Source organism: Pelophylax lessonae, assembly GCF_965119305.1.
Source record: "Pelophylax lessonae genome assembly, chromosome: 6".
NCBI classification, from domain to species: Eukaryota; Metazoa; Chordata; class Amphibia; order Anura; family Ranidae; genus Pelophylax; species Pelophylax lessonae.
Window position 1 is genome coordinate 145753426 of NC_138773.1, and position 20209 is coordinate 145773634.

General features: G+C 45.8%; 1 protein-coding gene across 2 annotated transcripts in view; it reads right to left on the reverse strand.

Moving 5' to 3' along the window:
- Nucleotides 1-20209, reverse strand: part of CLEC16A (C-type lectin domain containing 16A) — a 1483716-nt gene that overhangs the window by 682004 nt on the left and 781503 nt on the right. For both annotated transcript variants that reach the window (XM_082262146.1, XM_082262145.1), the window contains exon 12: nucleotides 2311-2411. In XM_082262146.1, the coding sequence (XP_082118272.1) occupies nucleotides 2311-2411 (101 nt within the window). The remainder of the gene's footprint in view (nucleotides 1-2310; nucleotides 2412-20209) is intronic.

Here is a 20209-nt window from a genome sequence, read left to right on the forward strand (position 1 = left end):
TTAATTCTTTGTAAGTGGGCAAATTTAAAAAATCTGCAGGAAATCAAATAATTATTTCCCCCACTGTAAGTATGCATGTGCCATATCAGTGGGATACCTGTGGAAGCTGGAAATCATTAGGCCCCTTGCACACTGCAGCTTAAAAATGCTCAGTACAGCTTTTTTTATGAGCTAAATTAGAGCCCATTTATTCTAATGTGCCTATGCACACAGGCGCGTAAATGAGTGCCGCATATTCTTCAGGTAGAACAAAATAGAAAAATCTGCATTTTTGGACAGTAATTTACACCTAATGCGCGCATTTGCACACAAATATGCAGATATACGTGCAAATGCGATCAAATGAACGCACACAATCATACTGTTGATCTTAAAAAAAAAAGAAAAAATGCATATTCAGAGGCGCGAATTTACGCAAACGCATATGCGTGCGAAAATGCGTGTAAATACGCACAAATGCGCGCTTTTCAATAAGACAAAAATTACGGCTGAAAAAGGAGATGCTCAAACAGGAGTATCGTGCAAGAGGCCTTATAGTAGGCACTGGATGCCATTCTCTCAATGAATGCAAAGTGTTCTTTGACTAGAGGAAGAGGAGAGACAGGCGAATGACATTGTGATCTACTCCTCATCCAATCAGAGAAAGAAAAGGCAAGGTGTTCTCTGAATATCACTTTTGCCAACCAGACAACCTACTTTTTATAGTAGGCAGAACAGTGGTGCAGCTGCCTGTCGCTGGGCCCAAAAGCTAATGGAGATCAATGGAGTAGAAATGCCTACTACAGTGATCTCTAACTTTCACGGGGATCCCACATGTATGGTACATTCATACTTACATTGGCTCAAGCTGAATTTCACCTTTAACCACCTCCCACCCGGGCCATTGTACATATACGGCCGGGTGGGAGTCTCGTCCTTCTGATCGGACGTTCCGGAACGTCATTCAGAAGGAGAGAGATCGCGCCGCCGCGGGCACACGCAGCGGCGCAATCTCGATGTGCCTGTGTCCCTCGGACACAGAGCAACAAGATTCGTCAGGAGGGCCCTGTGATTGGCCCTCCTGATCACATGACGGCTGTGTCCAATCACAGCCGTCATGTAATGTCAATACAACCGTTGTAACGGCTTCGATCTCTTCTCCTCCTGACAGATCCTGTCAGTGAGGAGAAGAGGAGAGGATCGGTGCTGCAGCTGAATCAGTGAGTATTTCTAATTACTCACTGATCACAGGGGGGGTCTGTGCTGGTAATCAGATGATTGATTACCAGTGCAGCCCTGGGGGGAGGGAGTGCCACTAGAGCCACCAGGGATGCCCACCCATGACCACCAGGGATGCCCACTATGGCCACCAGGGATGGCAAACAGGGCTCAGAGAGCCTGCCAGTGGTGCCCCCCTATCATTGCTGTCAACCAATGTTGTCTATCAGTGCTGCCCACCAGTGCTCGTTATTGCCATCTATCAGTGCCGCCCACCAGTGCCCATTATTGCCCACCAGTGCTGCCTATCAGTGCCCATCAGTGCTGATCAGTGCCACCTATCAGTGCCCATCAGTGCCGCCTATCAGTGCCCATCAGCGCTGCCTATCAGTGCCCACCAATGCTGCATATCAGTGCCCACCAATGCTGCATATCAGTGCTATCAGTGCCACATATCAGTGCCCATCAGTGTTTCATATCAGTGCTACCTATCAGTGCTGCATATCAGTGCCACCCCATCAGTGTCTCCTCATCAGTGCCTGTCAGTGTGGCGTCATCAGTGCAGGAAAAAACGTATATATTTACAACATTTTATAACCTAAACAAAAAAAAAACTTTTTTTTTCAAACTTTTCGGTCTTTTTTTATTTGTGCACCAAAAATGAAAAAACCTGGCGGTGATCAAATACCACCAAAAGAAAGCTCTATTTGTGGGGAAAAAATGACATAAATTTGGTTTAGGTACAGTGTTGCATGACCACGCAATTGTCATTCAAAATGCAACAGCGCTAAAAGCTGAAAATTGGTCTGGGAAGGAAGGGGGTTTAAGTGCCCTGTATTGAGGTGGTTACAGTAGGATGCTTACTTGGTTATTTTGTGTTTTTAAAATCATATTCAGATTAAAACACTTTGATGTGAAAGAGTATATTTCTATTGATTACTGTAAGAAAAACATGCACTGTAATTTGATGCTCTAGGACTATAAAACAAAAACTCCAAAGGGTCATGACTTGTTATGGCCATTTGTTATTATTCAGCCTGCCTTACACCACACCTAACATGCTATGAATAAACTTGTCCCACACATATTATGGTGGTGTTAACCATTACTTACCATTATTATGTGACATAGCATAAAGTAGACACAAGACAAACAAAGTATAATAATCGTCTTCACTACATTCCAGTGTACTGTAAACCATGTCAAGGAAGGGTCTGTGAAAACACAAGTTTAACAACAATTCTCAGAAACAGGAAACATAGGACTTGTGAAAAAAAAAAAAAAATCACAAACTGAGATTATGTACTTGAAACTTTTCAGAGGAATCTGCATTAGCATTTTGGATAACTATCACAAAATAAAGATCATATTGTTAAGGCAACAAAATGTAATGACATACAGTAGTGTGCAAAAGTTTTAGGCAGGTGTGAAGAAATGCCATAAAGTAAGAATGCTTTCAGAAAAAATGGATTTTTGTCTTACCGCAAAATCCTTTTCTCTGAGCTTCACTGACGGACACAGCTCCATGTCTTCTTAGAACCCTGGGCTTATGTTGCTCTCTCTTCAGGGGTAAGACTTAGGGCTCTTTCACACACTATCACACGCTTTTCTCAGCGGGGGATCGATCCGCCGATCCCCCGCTGAGCAGAAGGATGACAGCTGTGTCTCCACACTGTGTGCGGAGACACAGCTGTCAGTTCCCCATGCATCTCTATGGGGGAAATCAGATGGGAAAGGACCGTCGTCGGTCCGCTCTCATCCGATCCGATCAGCTGGACGGATGGAAAATAGGGTTTCCATCCGTCCAGATTTGACAGATCGGATGTCAGCGGACATGTCTCCGCTGACATCCGATGCCCCATAGGGATGCATGGGGGGACCGTTCAGATCCGCCAAAAAAACGAACAGGCGGATCTGAATGGTCCGCCTGTGTGAAAGGGGCCTTAGGTGGAAACAATTTTGGCTACGCCCTTGAGGCAGCCCCAGGGGGTATACCATCACTTCCTGCTATAGGACTTTGGTTTGTAACAAGCTGTTTTAGAAGAATACATACCTCAACCCAACAGAGGGGATGGATGCTGTGTCTGTCAGTGAACCTCAGAGAAAAGGACTTTATGGTAAGACAAAAATCCAGTTTTCTCTTTTATTCACTGACGGACACAGCTCCATGTCTTCTTAGACGCTTGGGATGTCCCAAAGGAGTATTAACATAAGGGGTGGGAAAAACACAGCAATACATATAGTTTCCAACAAGGGCTAAACATAGCCAACCAGGAATAGCAGGAGCTCAACCAGGAACAACTGGAGCTCACCACCAGGAAAAAAATACAGCTTCAAAAGGTGGGAGGCTCTGCAACCGCAGCCTGCAAAGCTTTGCGGCTGAACGCAGCATCCGAAGATACAAGTACATCCACCTTATGTAACTTTGTGAATTGGTGTACAGATGACCACATAGCAGCCTTGCACACCTAAACCACTGACACCTAATGACGAAAGGCCCAGGAGGCACTTAGCGCCCTCGTAGAATACGCCTTGACAGGGAAAGGAGGAACCTGACCTTTAATAGAATAGGCCTACACCACTGTCTGCCTGATCAATCTAGAAATGGTCGCAGTAGATACAGCCTGCCCCTTACGAGGACTACCCTTAAGAACAGACAAAGAATCGGATTTCCTACTCGACGTCACTGCCAGGTGCACCCAAATTGCCTGGACTACATCCAGGGAATGTAGAGCAATTTATTTAGGATGTTTTGGCTTAGGACATAAGGACGGCAAGACAATATGTGACACAAATGAAACCCAGAGACATCCTTAGGAAGGAATGCCTGATAGGGTCATAACACCACTTTGTCCCTGTGAACCACCAGGTAAGGTGACCAAGAGGACAAAGCAGCAACTCCAGAAGTAATAGAGACCAAAAAGGCCACCTTTTGTGACAGAGTGAGCAAAGGAAGTCCACAAATGTTTTCAAAAGGAGGCTTTTGAAGTACCGACAGTACCAAATTGAGATCCCACAGAGGTACCAGGGATCGCAACAGAGGAGCCACATGGCAAAGTCCCTGCACAAAAGTGTGAACCAAGGACTTTGCCACCATTGGCCTTTAGAAAATAATGACCAAAGCGGACATCTGGCACTTAATGGGTGCCCAGAGCCAAACGTTGATCTACAGCTAATTGTGGAAACTCCAACAGGCGAGACACAGAAAAGGAACATGGAGGAACCCCCGAGACTCCCACCAAGTAATGGACGGCTTTCAAACTTGATGATAAACCTTACTGGAAGAAGATAGCCTAGCTTTAAACAGCGTATGAATTACCGACTCTGAAAGCCCTCTGTCCTTCAGCACCGGGCTTTCAATAGCCTGGCCGTTAAAGCCAGCGACTGTAAAGCAGGATGGAAGTTGGTCCCTGCGACAGAAGATCTTCCGTGAGAGGACGCTTCCAAGGGATGTCTGCTACCAGCCTTACCAGAGCTGCATATCAAGACTGGCAAGGCCAGTCTGGTGCCACCAGAATGACTGGAATCCCTTCTACCTTGATTCTGCGCAGCAGTCTCAACAGAAGTTGTATCAGACAAAAAGTGTAAATCAGACAATACTGACCCCAAGGGGTCACCAGGGCGTCTGCGGCATTGACCAGAGGATCCTGATACCTTGACACAAACCTCTGCACCTTCCTGTTGACATGGTAGGTCAACAGGTCCATTGGGAGTCCCCCATCGGTGACAGCTAATGAAACACCCCTGGGTGAAGAGACCATTCTCCTGGATTTCATGTCTGCTGACTGAGATCATCCACTTGCCACTTCTCTACCCATGGAATGTGCACAGCAGAAAGGGCCAGAACATATAGTACTGCCCACCTCAAAATGCTGGCTACTTCCCGGGCTGCCAGGGCACTCCTTGTGCCCCCTTGATGATTGACATATGCCACCCACCTAGCATTGTCCAATTATATCCTCACCGGGCATCCCTGCAGACGATCTGTCCACTGAGACAGACAAAGTCTGATCACACTAATCTCCATTATGTTGATCAGCAGAATGGACTCCTCTCGAGTCCAAACACCTTGAGCTGAGTCTACTCCCAAGACACCTACCCGGACACCCGGACAGAATGGCATCCATGGAAATCACTGTCCAATACAGGGGAAGAAATGAATTTCCCAAGGAAAGCGCCGGGGGAGTGGAGCCACCATATCAGAGACCCCCTTGTATCCCGACTCAACAGGATCAGATCGTCCAACGACAGTGGATCCTTGTTCCCTTTGGCAAGAATTTCTCTTTGCAGAGGTCTGATATTGAACTGAGCAAACTGAACCACCTCAAAAGGTGGAGACCATCAGATTCAGCACTTGCATGCCAGTCCTGAGCGTGACAGTTGGACAACAGGAGACAAATCACATCCTGCAACTTCAGAAGTTCCTCTTCTGCCGAAGCAAGGCCAACACTGGGGCCAAAACTTTTGTGAACACCCGAGGAGCTGAAGCGAGACCAAAAGGTAATGCCACAAATTGATAATGCACCTCGCCCATGGCAAAACAAAGAAAACGCTGGTGCCCGACATATGTTGGAATATGAAGTTAAGCGTCCTTGAGATTGATAGAAGCCAAAAGATCCCCTTGATGATGAAGGAAAGCCACTATCCTGCGAATGGACTTCGTTTGAAATTTCTGAACCCACACAAAGTGGTTCAGAGCCTTAAAGGTCCAAGATTGGGCGAACCTTGCCTTCCCTTCCTGGGAACAGTAAACAGATTTGAATAAAAACCTTGAAAACGTTCCGACTCTGGAACCGGCACAATGACTGTGCTAACAGGTACTACACTGCCCCATAAAGGCCCTGCAGCCGATTGTGAGACAGGCATAAGTTGAAAGGAAGGAACCATTCCAGGGGCAAGGGCCGAAACTCGATCTTGTAGCCGAACCAAATCAACTTATGGACCCATTTGTCCTGAATGAGCAAGGTCCACGGGTCCGGAAAGAAACAAATATGTCCACCCACCCCAGATGCGGGTGAGGGCGCCCCTTCAGGCTGGGGAAGACTTGTATGCGGAACCAGTAGTGCCTGCTTTTGATTTACTATTCCAGGGTCTCTTGGAGCAACCCACGAAGTTGCGGGTGGATTGCGAACCCCTTTCCTGTGATCTAGTGGGACAAAAGGGCTGCTTATTTGCCGAGAAAAAAGGACCACGTTTAGGACGAGGTTCCTTGCCCCTATCAACCTGCAGAAGTAATGTATTCTTACCTCCCGTAAGGCCCCTAATGATCTCCTCCATAGAGATACCGAACAGACGGACACCTACAAAAAGGAAGATCAGTCAGCACCTTTTTAGAAGCCTGGTCGGCCAACCAGTGCTTTAATAAAATCACGCAGCAAAGAATCACCGCCTTCACAGAAACTCTGCCAGCCAAGGGGGCCGTATCCAAAGATGCATTTCAAATGTATTGTAGCCCCTGGATCAACTGATCCGCCACCTCAGGAGGGTGTTGACCCCCTTCCAGATCCTGGCACTCCAGATCCTGGCATAAAATATTAGTCCATTCCGTTAAGGTCTGGGATACCAAGGTGATAGCAAACATCAGCCTCAACATTCAACCTGCCACGGTGAAAAGCTAACAGACCAGAGCCTCAGCTCTCTTGTCCACAGGATTCTTCAAGGATGGAGAATCCTGTTGATCTTCGCTCTCACCAAAAACAGTTTCTTAGACTTTTGTTGTTTTACGCCAGAAAAACTGTGGTGATGCAGTGGGTATGTACGGACAGGAAGAACCTGATTAACCATATTCTACCTCTGTATAAATTGACTTACGAAGCCAGGGGCTGTCCAAAAAAATTTCTGAAGATTTGGGGTGAATGGGCTGACCTGGCTGACACGTGTGGCTCTACTCTGGTCTAATTGAGTGGGGTGTGTGGCCACGGTGGGGTCCGTCCTGCGTCTACACTCCGCTTAGGGGAATGGGTTTAACTCTGACCATTTGCTATTGCTGCTGAGTTTATTGTATTATGTTGAGTAAGCAAACTATGTTGTAGCACTACTATCTTCATTCATAATGGCATATTCATGAATGTGTATTGTCGCTCCTATTCTTGTTCTACCTTACCTTTACAGGATCTATGGTGAATGTTACAGATACTGTGCACAGTATTTTTCTGTAATGTAACTATACTCGTTTTTTTTCTTGTTGTTTGATAAAATTAATAAAAAGAAGTTAAAAAAAAAAAAAAAAAAGATGGAGAATCCTCCACCGGCAAAAGTGTGGCCTTATTTAGCCTGAAAACCTGAGAGTTCACCGATTGTGGAACCGTTTGTTTCTTCAGGAGAGACTTCTCAAAGAGATATCTCAGAGCCAAACGCTTAGGTATTCCAACCATTCGTTTTTGGGATCCCCACTGACTAGTGAGAATCTTGTCAAAATAGGCAGGAAAGGGGAACACCTTAGTCACCTTGGAAGATCAGCGGGTACAAAACTGCACTGGCTTTGCCGACTCATCATCAGCCGAGTCCTCCGCGGGGGGGGGGGGGGGGGGATGGCTACATTGCAATCAGAGGTAAAACCCCACTGGTGTCTGGCATCTGGTTCCTTATTCTTTTCTTGCAGGCATTCTTCTTGTAAAGATCTTCCAAGCTCCACTAAGGTTCTATCCAAGATGGCCCTATCATACCTTTTTTCCATAAATTGTTCTTTAATAATTTCTGCCTGCATCTGCGTCCAAATCCATGGTACAATTCCTCCTTACACGTAAGAACTGGCCTTTCGGTATTTTTGTAAGCCATTTATGATGGTGTCCACTCTGTAGGGGTAAGTATCCATTTCTGTCCGTTGACTTAATATAAGCCTTGGTCACTAGTCGTGTATCTTGGGCCATCACCTCCACATCTAGGTAATGAATCTTCTCCCTACTCCAGTTAAATTCAAGTTTGATATTATTGGGAAGAAATATATATATTATAGCTCTCTTGTCCACAGGATCCTTCAAGGATGGAGAATCCTCCACCGGCAAAAGTGTGGCCTTATTTAGCCTGAAAACCTGAGAGTTCACCGATTGTGGAACCGTTTGTTTCTTCAGGAGAGACTTCTCAAAGAGATATCTCAGAGCCAAACGCTTAGGTATTCCAACCATTCGTTTTTGGGATCCCCACTGACTAGTGAGAATCTTGTCAAAATAGGCAGGAAAGGGGAACACCTTAGTCACCTTGGAAGATCAGCGGGTACAAAACTGCACTGGCTTTGCCGACTCATCATCAGCCGAGTCCTCCGCGGGGGGGGGGGGGGGGGGTGGCTACATTGCAATCAGAGGTAAAACCCCACTGGTGTCTGGCATCTGGTTCCTTATTCTTTTCTTGCAGGCATTCTTCTTGTAAAGATCTTCCAAGCTCCACTAAGGTTCTATCCAAGATGGCCCTATCATACCTTTTTTCCATAAATTGTTCTTTAATAATTTCTGCCTGCATCTGCGTCCAAATCCATGGTACAATTCCTCCTTACACGTAAGAACTGGCCTTTCGGTATTTTTGTAAGCCATTTATGATGGTGTCCACTCTGTAGGGGTAAGTATCCATTTCTGTCCGTTGACTTAATATAAGCCTTGGTCACTAGTCGTGTATCTTGGGCCATCACCTCCACATCTAGGTAATGAATCTTCTCCCTACTCCAGTTAAATTCAAGTTTGATATTATTGGGAAGAAATATATATATTATAGCTCTCTTGTCCACAGGATCCTTCAAGGATGGAGAATCCTCCACCGGCAAAAGTGTGGCCTTATTTAGCCTGAAAACCTGAGAGTCCACCGATTGTGGAACCGTTTGTTTCTTCAGGAGAGACTTCTCAAAGAGATATCTCAGAGCCAAACGCTTAGGTATTCCAACCATTTGTTTTGGGGATCCCCACTGACTAGTGACAATCTTGTCAAAATAGGCAGGATAGGGGAACACCTTAGTCACCTTGGAAGATCAGCGGGTACAAAACAGCATCGGCTTTGCCGACTCATCATCAGCTGAGTCCTACACGGGGGGTGGGGGGGGGGATGGCTTCTTGCTTGCTGATATGGCCCTACAAAGGCCGCCTTTGTAGGGCCATATCAACCTTTGACACAAGTGACTGCAGGGCTGCCGTCATGGCCGACAGGGCAGACTGAGACCCAGAGGGTCCCGCAGGTTCAAGGAGTGGGTCAGGTGATGATACATGTTCCAGAGGCTTCATGGGTAAATCAGAGCAGCACTGTGCACCAAAAAAAAAAAATATATATACATTATATATATATATACATATATATATATATATATATATATATATATTTTTTTTTTTTTTTACGCCCACACCACACACAGCACCACAAGGATCGGCGCACCTGCGGCATTGTATATAGCAGAGGAAGGACTGTATACCAACAGAGACTCACCACCATGCACCCAGAGCTGGACAGAGTGCCAAACAGCCTGCCACACTGGGATTAAAGAGGAAGAGGAAGTGCTGACACTAGGAGGTCACCGCAGTGGATTACAAGAAAATAGCTGCCACTATAGCAATGGGAAATCCAAAACACGCCCACCGGACTATACAAACATGGCAGCCGAGGCTGAAGAAAACCATCCACGGCAAAAAGGCCGTGCCACGCGGCGCCGTGCAGGACCCAGGACCTTACTGGACCCCAGGGAAGTAATAGTCCACCAGTTGGGAGTCGCCCAGGGACCCCCCCTGCAGCAAAAAAATGTGCAGGAACCCCTAAAAGGGGCCACCAGCGGCACACTCCCGCCGCCCTCCGGCCCAGCACCATTTCAGCACCCCCACCCAAAAAACACCCATGCACCCCCAAAGGGGGACCAGGGGAGAGGATGGGGGCAGGTTAGGACGACCATTGCAGAGGAAACCCTGCTAGGGAGAGGGGGGGGGAACCATGAGGGGGGAGAAGGGCACAGGGGGGTCTACCATCCCCAGGAAGGGCCCGCAACCACCCCAGCAATTCCCAGAGAAAAGAGGGGGGACACTACTCAACACATTGGAATTAGGCGGGCACCACTCCCGGCAGTCCACCGCACCATCTTGGAATGGGGGTGCTGTGGCCAGAGGTACGCTGTGACTCTGATCGTGACCACTGTCGTGACCAGGGCTATGCAACCTCGCAAGGTGTTTCACTCGCCGGCCAGCCCCCTTCCAGTGGGGCTATTTCGCGGGCAACCTAGTGTGGAGCTTATAGTTGGGTCGCGCTCGTAGACCAGACTGGGAAGACCATAAGGATCTAGGATATCCAGTATGTCACCCATCCCAGCTGTAGATTGTAGTTCACACAGGAAAAGATTGATTGTAAATTCACACAGGAACAGAAAATATCACAGAGAAAAGAAAAAAAAATACATTTAAAAATGAAAAAAATGCAACACCACAGATCCCAGCAGGGAGCCAGGTCCTTACTCCTGACTAGGCAGAAAAAACTGAAGTCCTAAAGCTGGAAGGGATGGTATACCCCCTGGGACTGCCTCAGGGGGGTATCCAAAAATTGTTTCTGCCTAATGGAGCTGTGTCCGTCAGTGAACGAAAGAGAAAAGTGTAATATATATATATATATATATATATATATATATATATATTTTTTTTTTTTTAATCAATTTTTATTGAAGAAATAGAATATAGTAACAATACATGAAAACATGGAAAAAAAAATGTTTGAGGTGCACGTACAATTCCATCAAATGTCAAGCAGAGAGCAGTATAACGGTATAAATGAAAGCTTCATACATTAACAAGTATAAAGAAAGGAACACATGTCGAGCACCCGCCTGCATCTGAGCTCATATTAGGGATTAGTGCAGCTTTTGTGGTATCCGGGCCCTCACCCCAGTTGGGTGCACACTGTGAGGGCACCGCCACCACCTTCTATAGTTCTCAAACACAGGTGTCGCCACTACCTGTGCATGACTCCCTATCAGAAACAGGGGATGGGGTAAAGAGTAGTGTAGGGCTTCTGCCACCAGCGCAACATGGCATGCATATGAAAATAGTATGCTAAAGTATCATATCATGAAGGGTAACTTCACAACTTGTCAGGGGATTGATCAATCCAGGATTGCCACTGTTTCTTGAATACTTCTACTTTCCTAAGTTTGAAGGTGAGCATCTTTTCCATTTCGTACTGTTGGGCTACTCTAAATTTGATAGCTGACAGGCTCGGAGGGACAGTAGTCCTCCACTTGGCCAGTATTGGGATTCTCGTAGCAAATAATATATGTGCCAATACCTTCCGGGGGCCAGGCGGAAAGGAATCCAGGCCTAGACCCAGCAAGGCTAGCGCTGGTGTGGGTTCGCAGGGTGATCCCAATAGTTGAGATGCCCAATCTAAAACTTCCTTCCAAAGTGGTTGGACCACCGGGCAACTCCAGAACACATGCAATATATTACCTTGCTTTTGGCACTCCCGCCAGCAGAGGGGGGAGCACTTCTTATCCATAGCATGGAGTCTAGCTGATGTCATATAGTATCTATGAAACAGCTTCGGGGAGTTGTCCCAGTGGTCCACACACGCCGAAGATGAGCGGCTGCACTGGAATGCTCTTATCCACTGAGAAACATGGAAGGATTGGCCCAGTTCGCTCTCCCATTTAAGAATGGTGGGGGTTTTGCGTAGTGGAGGTTGGTAGTTGAAAAATTTATAGCAAAGTGAAATACCTTTAACAGTGGAACGGGTCTTTGCAATAAGGAATTCCCAAAGCCTTTTTGGGATAGGGGGAATTACTGAGGTGTGGGCTTTATTATATGCTGCAATCTGGAATTTAGTTAACATGTCAAGGACAGGTTGGGGCTGAATTTAGCGCTCGGAGAAGTGAAAACCACATCTCCGTCATTGTAGAGTCGAGACTCCTGGGACGAGCAAGTCATACACTGCTAGGGGGGTATCGAGGTTGACACATTCCTCGTCATAGAAGGTTATATATTTTTATTTTTTTAATAACAAACATGTTATACTGGTTTATACTGCTTTGTGCAATCACAGCCAGTGAGGAGCCTGTGGGGTTCATGCATGCCTAGCATGCTAAAATTATGTGGTAAGCTATGTATGTAGTGTAATGTATTTGATAATGCTACACAGAAATTTTATGTTCACATATTTTGTGAGATTTTTATGTATTATGGTGATTCTTTAAATTTTGTAGGTGTTCCGGGGGGCGTGGCGACCGCCAAAAGGATATGGCCGCTTGACTTGTGAGCTCCTGAGAGATCTCGGCTTCTCACGTATCTACACCCTTGCACAGTGCCATCCGAGACTCCCCACTTACCGGTACGGGCGTCGGAGCACCCCGCACTCCTGATGGCGCAACGGAGGAGGCGAACCGAGGCGGCCTTGGTGAGGAAATTATCCGACTTCTTTTCGGCTGCAGCAGCCGGACTCCGGCAAAATGGTGGCGGAGACAGGAGTGACGGCCACATATGCCACCCTCTAGCGGCCAGTGCGCAGGAGCTCCTGGAGGCGGACTCACGTTTACCCGCGCCGCTGCGTGCAATATCAGCATCACAGGGGGACACATCACAGCGCTCGGGAGATTCCTCCCCACCTACTCCCTCTTCTCAAAGCCCTGCAAAATCCAGGCCCAGGATGGACACCAGGCATCTAGCTTAATCTGCACTCTCTATGGAGGCGAGTTCAGACCAACACACTCCTTTACAATACCCACCTGCTCCAGACCTATTTTCCTCCTTCCAAACTACAGGGCAACCTGTGTCAGACACCACCATCAAATACATGCTGACTATGCTACATACCTCCCTTCAGGCTAATATTACCGCCATGACACGCTGCCAAGGAGAAATCACAGACTTGGGGGAAAGGGTCCACACTGTGGAAAATAAAATGAGTGAATTTACTACCTCATATAATGCCCTGGTCGACTCACATGCACTCTATCAGGAAGACATGCACTGCGTCCAAGCGAAACTGTCCAACCTGGAGGACAGATCACGGCACAACAATTTGAAGGTTAGAGGGTTTCTAGAAACTGTGACCCCCAACCAATAACCCCACTTTGTGACCTTTTCAAAAAGGCAGTTCCTGACCTATCCACTGCTGACCTCACTATTAAAAGGATCCGCCGCATCCCCAAACCATCCTTCCTCCCACAAGAAATTTCGTGCGATGTCCTTATGCGCATTCACTTCTTCCAAGCCAAGGAAAGGATCCTAGAAGCCTTTCGTCGCAAAGACCACCTCCCGGACCAGGCATCCTCACTACAAGTTTTACCCAACTACTAGCAACACACACTTCAACTACGGAGAAATCTGAACTCTATCACGAAAGCCCTGAGGAACAATCGCATAATCTACAAATGGAAATACCCCGCCAAGTTGTGCATCACCCACCAAGGATCCACTTCTTATGCTTCTACTTTGGACGAGGGTCTCCACCTCCTCCATCAATGGGGGATTGTACAGGACCCCCCTCCGAACCCCCCGGCTCACAGAGCCCCCACTCCTCATCACGTCCAACCGGATTGGCAAATCGTTTCCAAGAGGCCCAAAACCTCACATAACCAATCCTAGTTACTGTTTCTACTTCTTGTACCAGGATCTCCAGGCCCCTCTCAGGTAACAGAGTACCACCCACCGTACTCTGTCCCCCACAGGCTTTGCATCCTCAATTGCTCATTTGGTCCTCTCGGACCCTTTTTATGTCCTTTGATTATTGTCTTATCATACTGCTGGTTCTCGTTGTTTTTTTTGGCATAACACCTTTTTTGCAGTAAGTCCTCCTCGTAACTTCAGGACACAGTTCCAGCTCGTCCGGAACCTCATTGCACCCTACGCTCCTCCACTGGTAGGAACAAATGAATATGGGTCCAGTGGTTAGAATGGGTATTGCAAACATCCCTGGGTTGAAAGACTAGAAAAGAGAATTTCCCTTTGGATATGGGACTTTATGGGCAATAACCAAACCTTGAGTAGTAAATATAATATGTAAATTAATTAATGTTATACAAAAAAGTGTATGAAAGAATACAAAAACAAAATACAGACAACACTTTAAAAGACATGTGGCCATATGTTACATCACTTGGACTGAGGGTGACTGAGAATTCCAGAGATGACCAGACGCATTTCGGACGGACGTCTTTTTCAACGGTCAGGTGGAAGTAAATCTCAGACACAAGGGGTAGTCCGTGGAAAGTAAGGCCACCAATTTTAAAACCAAGCAGACATGAATCTGCGTCCAAAAGGACTGATGTAACCCTGACAGGGTCCAATATCTCTCAGTTAGAGAAAAGAATTACAGCTGAATGGAAAAGGCTGTGACAGCTGCACAGTGTTGTCTCACAGCAGGAATGGTCACACTCCACCAGTGATTCCCACAAGGATCCCAGTGATCGATCCAAAGGGGGGGGGGGGGGGAAGGTGTTATATTATATGTGTAGACCTGTCATAGTCCAGGAGATATAAATATGCGCTCCGCCATTGAAATCTTCTCCATCAGACATCCAGTGAGTTCTCAAAACTGTTACTTCTATAATACTTCAAGTTATATCTCCTGGACTATGACAGGTCTACACATATAACGTCAGGGTTACAGCAGTCCTTTTGGACGCAGATTCCTGTCTGCGTGGTTTTAAAATTTGTGGAATTCTCAGTCACCCTCAGTCCAAGTGATGCAACATATGGCCACATGTCTTTTAAAGTGTTGTCTGTATTTTGTTTTTGTATTCTTCATACACTTTTTTGTATAACATTAATAAATTCACCTCCTTGTGGAACTTTCTCACAGACGTATCATCCCCGGTTAAAGGGATTTCACTCTTTTATAACTTCTTGGAGCACAAGACCCTTTTCCAGAAGACCTCACACATGATCAAGTGGGAGGGAGAACTTCAAACACTGTACTCTGACCTCCAGTGGAAAGTAGCGATCCAAACTTCTTTTACCGCATCGAGGTGTGTGAATAATTGGGAGCAAATGCAGAAACTCCTGACTAGGTGGCATCTTACTCCATACCGCCTCTCCAAAATCTTCCATACTCAAAGTCGACTTTGTTGGCACAACTGTGATCAGCTAGGCACCATCACACATATCTTTTGGTCATGTAAAAGCTTGACCAGCTTTTGGAGAAAGGTGTTTGAACTTCTTTCCGATATCACGGGTATACTTACCAAACCCAATATTGCCATGGCCCTTATCAATCTGGGAATGGACAAAATCCCCCCGGATATGAGAACGGTCTGCTTTCATCTGCTGGTTGCGGCCAGGATGCTCATCGCAAAACACTGGAAACAATCGATAGTACCGTCCCACCACGAAGTGATTAAGATGGTCAATTTCCAATTTTCCTTGGAGAAGGCCTATGCTTACTCCGTTTTTTCGCGGAGCCAAACCCCATACAGCTTGGCACGTCTGGACTACCAGCAAATATTACATTCCATTACCTTGACTCCAGCCAAGGTAACCTTAGTGCACAAGCTCAGATAACTGGAATGACACAATTCTTCTTGTGACGTTTACTTTTGAGATGTTATGTTTGTTATTTTGAATGAGTTCTAGATGACTCGCTCCTTGTATGTTGTTTGATTTCACCATGAGTATTTCTTACCATGTTTGTTGTTATGCTTTTAAACTCAATAAAAATCTATTGCAAGCAAATTTACATATTGTATTTACTACTCAAGGTTTGGTTATTGCCCATAAAGTCCCATATCCAAAGGGGAATTCTCTTTTCTACTCCTCCACTGGTAGGACTCATATCCACGGGACTGCCTTATACTCCCCTTTCACTGGACGGATTGTGTAAGTGACCTTTTTTCACTGTTTCCGCACACCAGAACGGTTCACATTTCAGCTACTCAACCCGAATCCCAGGGTCTCTCCCTCCTTTGCTGGAGAGACCCTGCAAAATACCTGGCTCACTTTGTATTGTCCACCATACCTGAATGCCCTTAACATTTTTATCCCTCAATGTCAAGGGGTTGAACCACCACGGGGGCGTGGCTGCCGTTGCGGAAGATGGCCGCTTAGTGTGCTAGCTCCGCAAGCCACCCGAGACACAAGCCACACCGAGGGCTTTCCTAGCCTCTACGAAGCACACAAAGGAAGGGGAACCTCCGCTGAAGCACCCAAGATGACCTGCCGAAAGAAAGATCCGGCGCAATCCTCCAATTTGGCCGGCTACTTCATCTCACAGGCGCCTGGTCTTCGGCAAAATGGCGCCGGCAGCGAGGGACGAGCACCGCACAACAAGCAGGGAGAAGGCCTGCTCCACCAAGCTGTCTCCGATCCGGCCGCCTTTGCCACAGCGACAGAAGGTCGGGATTCCTGATAGCGGGCAGTCATCGGGCTCACCATCACCATCCTCGCGGAGCCCGGCCAAAACTAGGCAGAGAATGAACTCTCCGCCGCCTGATTTCCATGGGGCCTCAGGTATGGACCTTTCCCAGCACTCCCCCACGCCAGCTGTACACCAATCCTCCATGAGAGACCCCCTATCTGGGCATTCCTCTGGGGGCAACCAGATAGAGGCCACAATGAGGGACATGCTATATTCCCTAAGGGCTTCGATGCAGGCAGACATGCAGTTGCAAACTAAACAAATCACTGCTGAAATTACGGCACTGGGATCCCGCATTGACCAGGTCGAACATTCGGTCCAGAACCACGCTGAAACCATCAATTCAGTCATCGATGAGCTAAATTCACATACTGAAGAAATAGCCCGTCTGCAAAACTAGGTGGCGGATCTGGAGGATCGCTCCAGACGTAACAACATAAAATTGCGGGGCATTTCTGAGGCAATAGCCCCTGACCACTTACTGCAACATGCCACCTCACTTTTCAAGTTGTTGGTTCCTTCCATATCGGATGCGGATTTGCTTAATCGACAGGATCCACAGGCTACCTAAGCCTGCCTTTCTGGACTCTAACGTGCCAAGGGATGTCCTGCTCAGGGTCCACTTTTACACGACGAAAGACAAAATAATGCTGGCATCCAAGCAACGGGGAACACTACCAGATCCCTATCATGATGTGCAATTGCTGCCTGACCTTTCCAGGCACACACTACAGGCCAGACGCAACTTGTCCACCATAACAAAGGCGTTACGAAACCATCAGATACAGCATAAGTGGAGGTACCCGGCGACACTTGTAGTGACCCATGGAGGCTCTACCAACACGATCAGGACTCTAGATGACGGCCTGAAGATGCTCCGGAGATGGGACATCCTCCCTCCAGACCCTGTAGTCGTCCAAAACCTTGCACCCCTGAGAGCGTTGGAAGCGGAATGGAATGTTGCCTCCCGCAATAGGTCCTCCAGATCCTCTTCAACTCATCCTAGCCCTAGCCGCTCCTAACTTCACGACTGATGTCTCAGGCCATGGAGAATGAATCTCCCTATGGCCCTTCCTCATTCCAGTTGCAAATCTTTTCGCTCCCGAGCTGTTGAGACAGCTCTCTTTTTAGGCTTTGTCCTTTTTCTTTTTTGGTTCGAGTACGCTGTTTTTTTTTTGTACACCTCTCAACGCACCATGTCACTCCCAGGTGCCAACTATGGGTGATGCCCTCTCTATCATGGCCCAGTCGCCACTACAATGACCATCAAGCTAGTGACTATTAATGCCAATGGCCTAAATCACCCTGCCAAAAGACGCTCGCTGTGGAAGGAAGCCACCTCTCGCCAAGCTGACGTGTTGGCGGTGCAAGAAACCCATTTTGCCATTGACGCAACTCCCCGCTGTGGACATAAGGATTACTCGCAAGTTATTCTGGCGTCGAGTACCGAAAAAAAAGAGGGGGGTCATGCTCGCTTTTAAGGACTCTTTGGCGCTGCGGATACACAAGACAGTCTTGGATCCTAATGGCAGGTACATCATTCTATGAAGCAAAAAAGAGATGACCGCACTCCGATATAAATCAAAAATTGGAGTAAAATTTATTCCACATCAAACAAATAGGCAAACTGGAACAACACACTGTGGATGCAGGACACAAAGGCAGACACGTTTCACGACTTAGGGACGTCGCTTACTCATTGCCAGCTCCATTCTGTGTGTGCAGCTACCACAGATAAACCCATACAAGCAGCTGTAAACATTCAGGTTCATTAACTGATTGATTATCTGAATAGGTGTCGGCTACAAGTCTGTGGATTTAAAGTGCACAAACAGAATGGCCCCAAATGAAAACAAATACAAATTCAAATACACAATAATAGTGATATATGTACAAAAATACATCAATTTCAAAATATTCATTTAAAACAAAAAAAGTGCATTTGTGTTGAACAAAACTCAGTATTATTAAAATACATAAATGTAATCGTGCTAAATAAACCTGTATACAATATATGTATACTTATGTGAACTGTGAAGTATTCAATATATAAAAGAATTTAAATAGTGTGAGTATGTATCAACAGATCGATACTCGATCAGAAAAGTTTTCTAACCGATGTAAATAAATCCCCAATATAGTGATATAAGAAACGAAGTACGTGTACCCTGTTGGAACAACATGTGAAAAACATGTGAAAAATACATGGTACTGGATAGACTTCGTACATGAAAACACTGTTTAACCGGTTGCCGACCGCCGCACGACTATATACTGCGGCGGTCAGCCCCGGCCAGGCAGAGTGACGTATCGGTACGTCACTCGCCTGTCACTGACTTGCGAGCCTATCGCGGGCGGGCGCGCGCCCGCCGCGGCTCGTTCACAGACAAGTCAGTGCGTGTGACCGGCGGACTCGATGTCCGCCGGTCACACTGCGATCGCTGCTGTGAAGGGAGAAAGACAGAGCAGCTTGTGTAAACAAGCTGCCTGTCAGTTCTCCCTGTGTAAAAGTGAAGATCTGTCCGTTCTACTATGTAGAACGGTTGATCTTTGCTTTTACACCAATAGGAATGTCCCTACACAGTAGAAAGCACGCCCCTAGGACACACTTAACCCCTCCCTGTCCAATAAAGTTAACCCCTTCCCTGCCAGTGTCATTTTTGCAGTAACAGTGCATATGTATAGCACTGATTACTGCAGTAATGTCACTGGTACCCCCAAAAGTGTCAAAAATGTCAGTCAAGGGTCCGATCTGTCCGCCGCAATGTCGCAGTACCGAAAAAAAAATCGCAGATCGCCGCCATTACGCGTTAAAAAAAAAAACACCAAAAATGACAAAAATCTTTCCCTTTGTTAGTAAACGCGATAACTTTTGCGCAAACCAATCAAAATACGCTTTTTGCGATTTTTTTTACCAAACATAGGTAGCATAAAACAAATTGGCCGAAAAATGTTAAAAAATTTTGATTTTTACTTTTTTTTTGGGGAATTTCATATAAAAAAATGTGAAAAATATTGTTATTTTTGCAAAATTTACGCTCTTTTTTTGTTTATAGCGCGTGATCAAAAAATCGCACAGGTGATCAAATACCACCAAAAGAAAGCTCTGTTTGTGGGAAAAAAAGGACGTCAAATTCGTTTAGGTACAGCGTCGCACGACCGCGCAATTGTCCGTTAAAGTCACGCAGTAAAAAATCGCAAAAAAACCCCTGGTCCTTTAGCAGCCAAATCCTCCGGGGCTTAAGTGGTTAAAGTGAAAAATTGTTGAAAAAGTGTGTATATATATATATATATATATATATATATATTCAAAAGAGGAAAAAAATTGTATATATTGAAAAATATATTAAATTTTTTTTTATATTATATATATATATATATATATATATATATATATATATATATATATATATATATATATATATATATATATATATATATATATATTTCTATATGTGTGATGTTACATAATTAAATTTAAAAATAAAAATTGATATATGTGAAAAATATATGGAAAATTCATGAAGTGTGTATAAGAAATAATTAAATAAATAAATGTGTATATATAATGATTAAAAATATCATGTTTTGAACTGATTAGATGTAAAATATACATACACATATATATCATGTTCCAGTATTTCACAATTATGAAGACCACATAGAATATTTTGCGTGTTAACACAAGATATACTCTTTCAATTCATTCCACAAA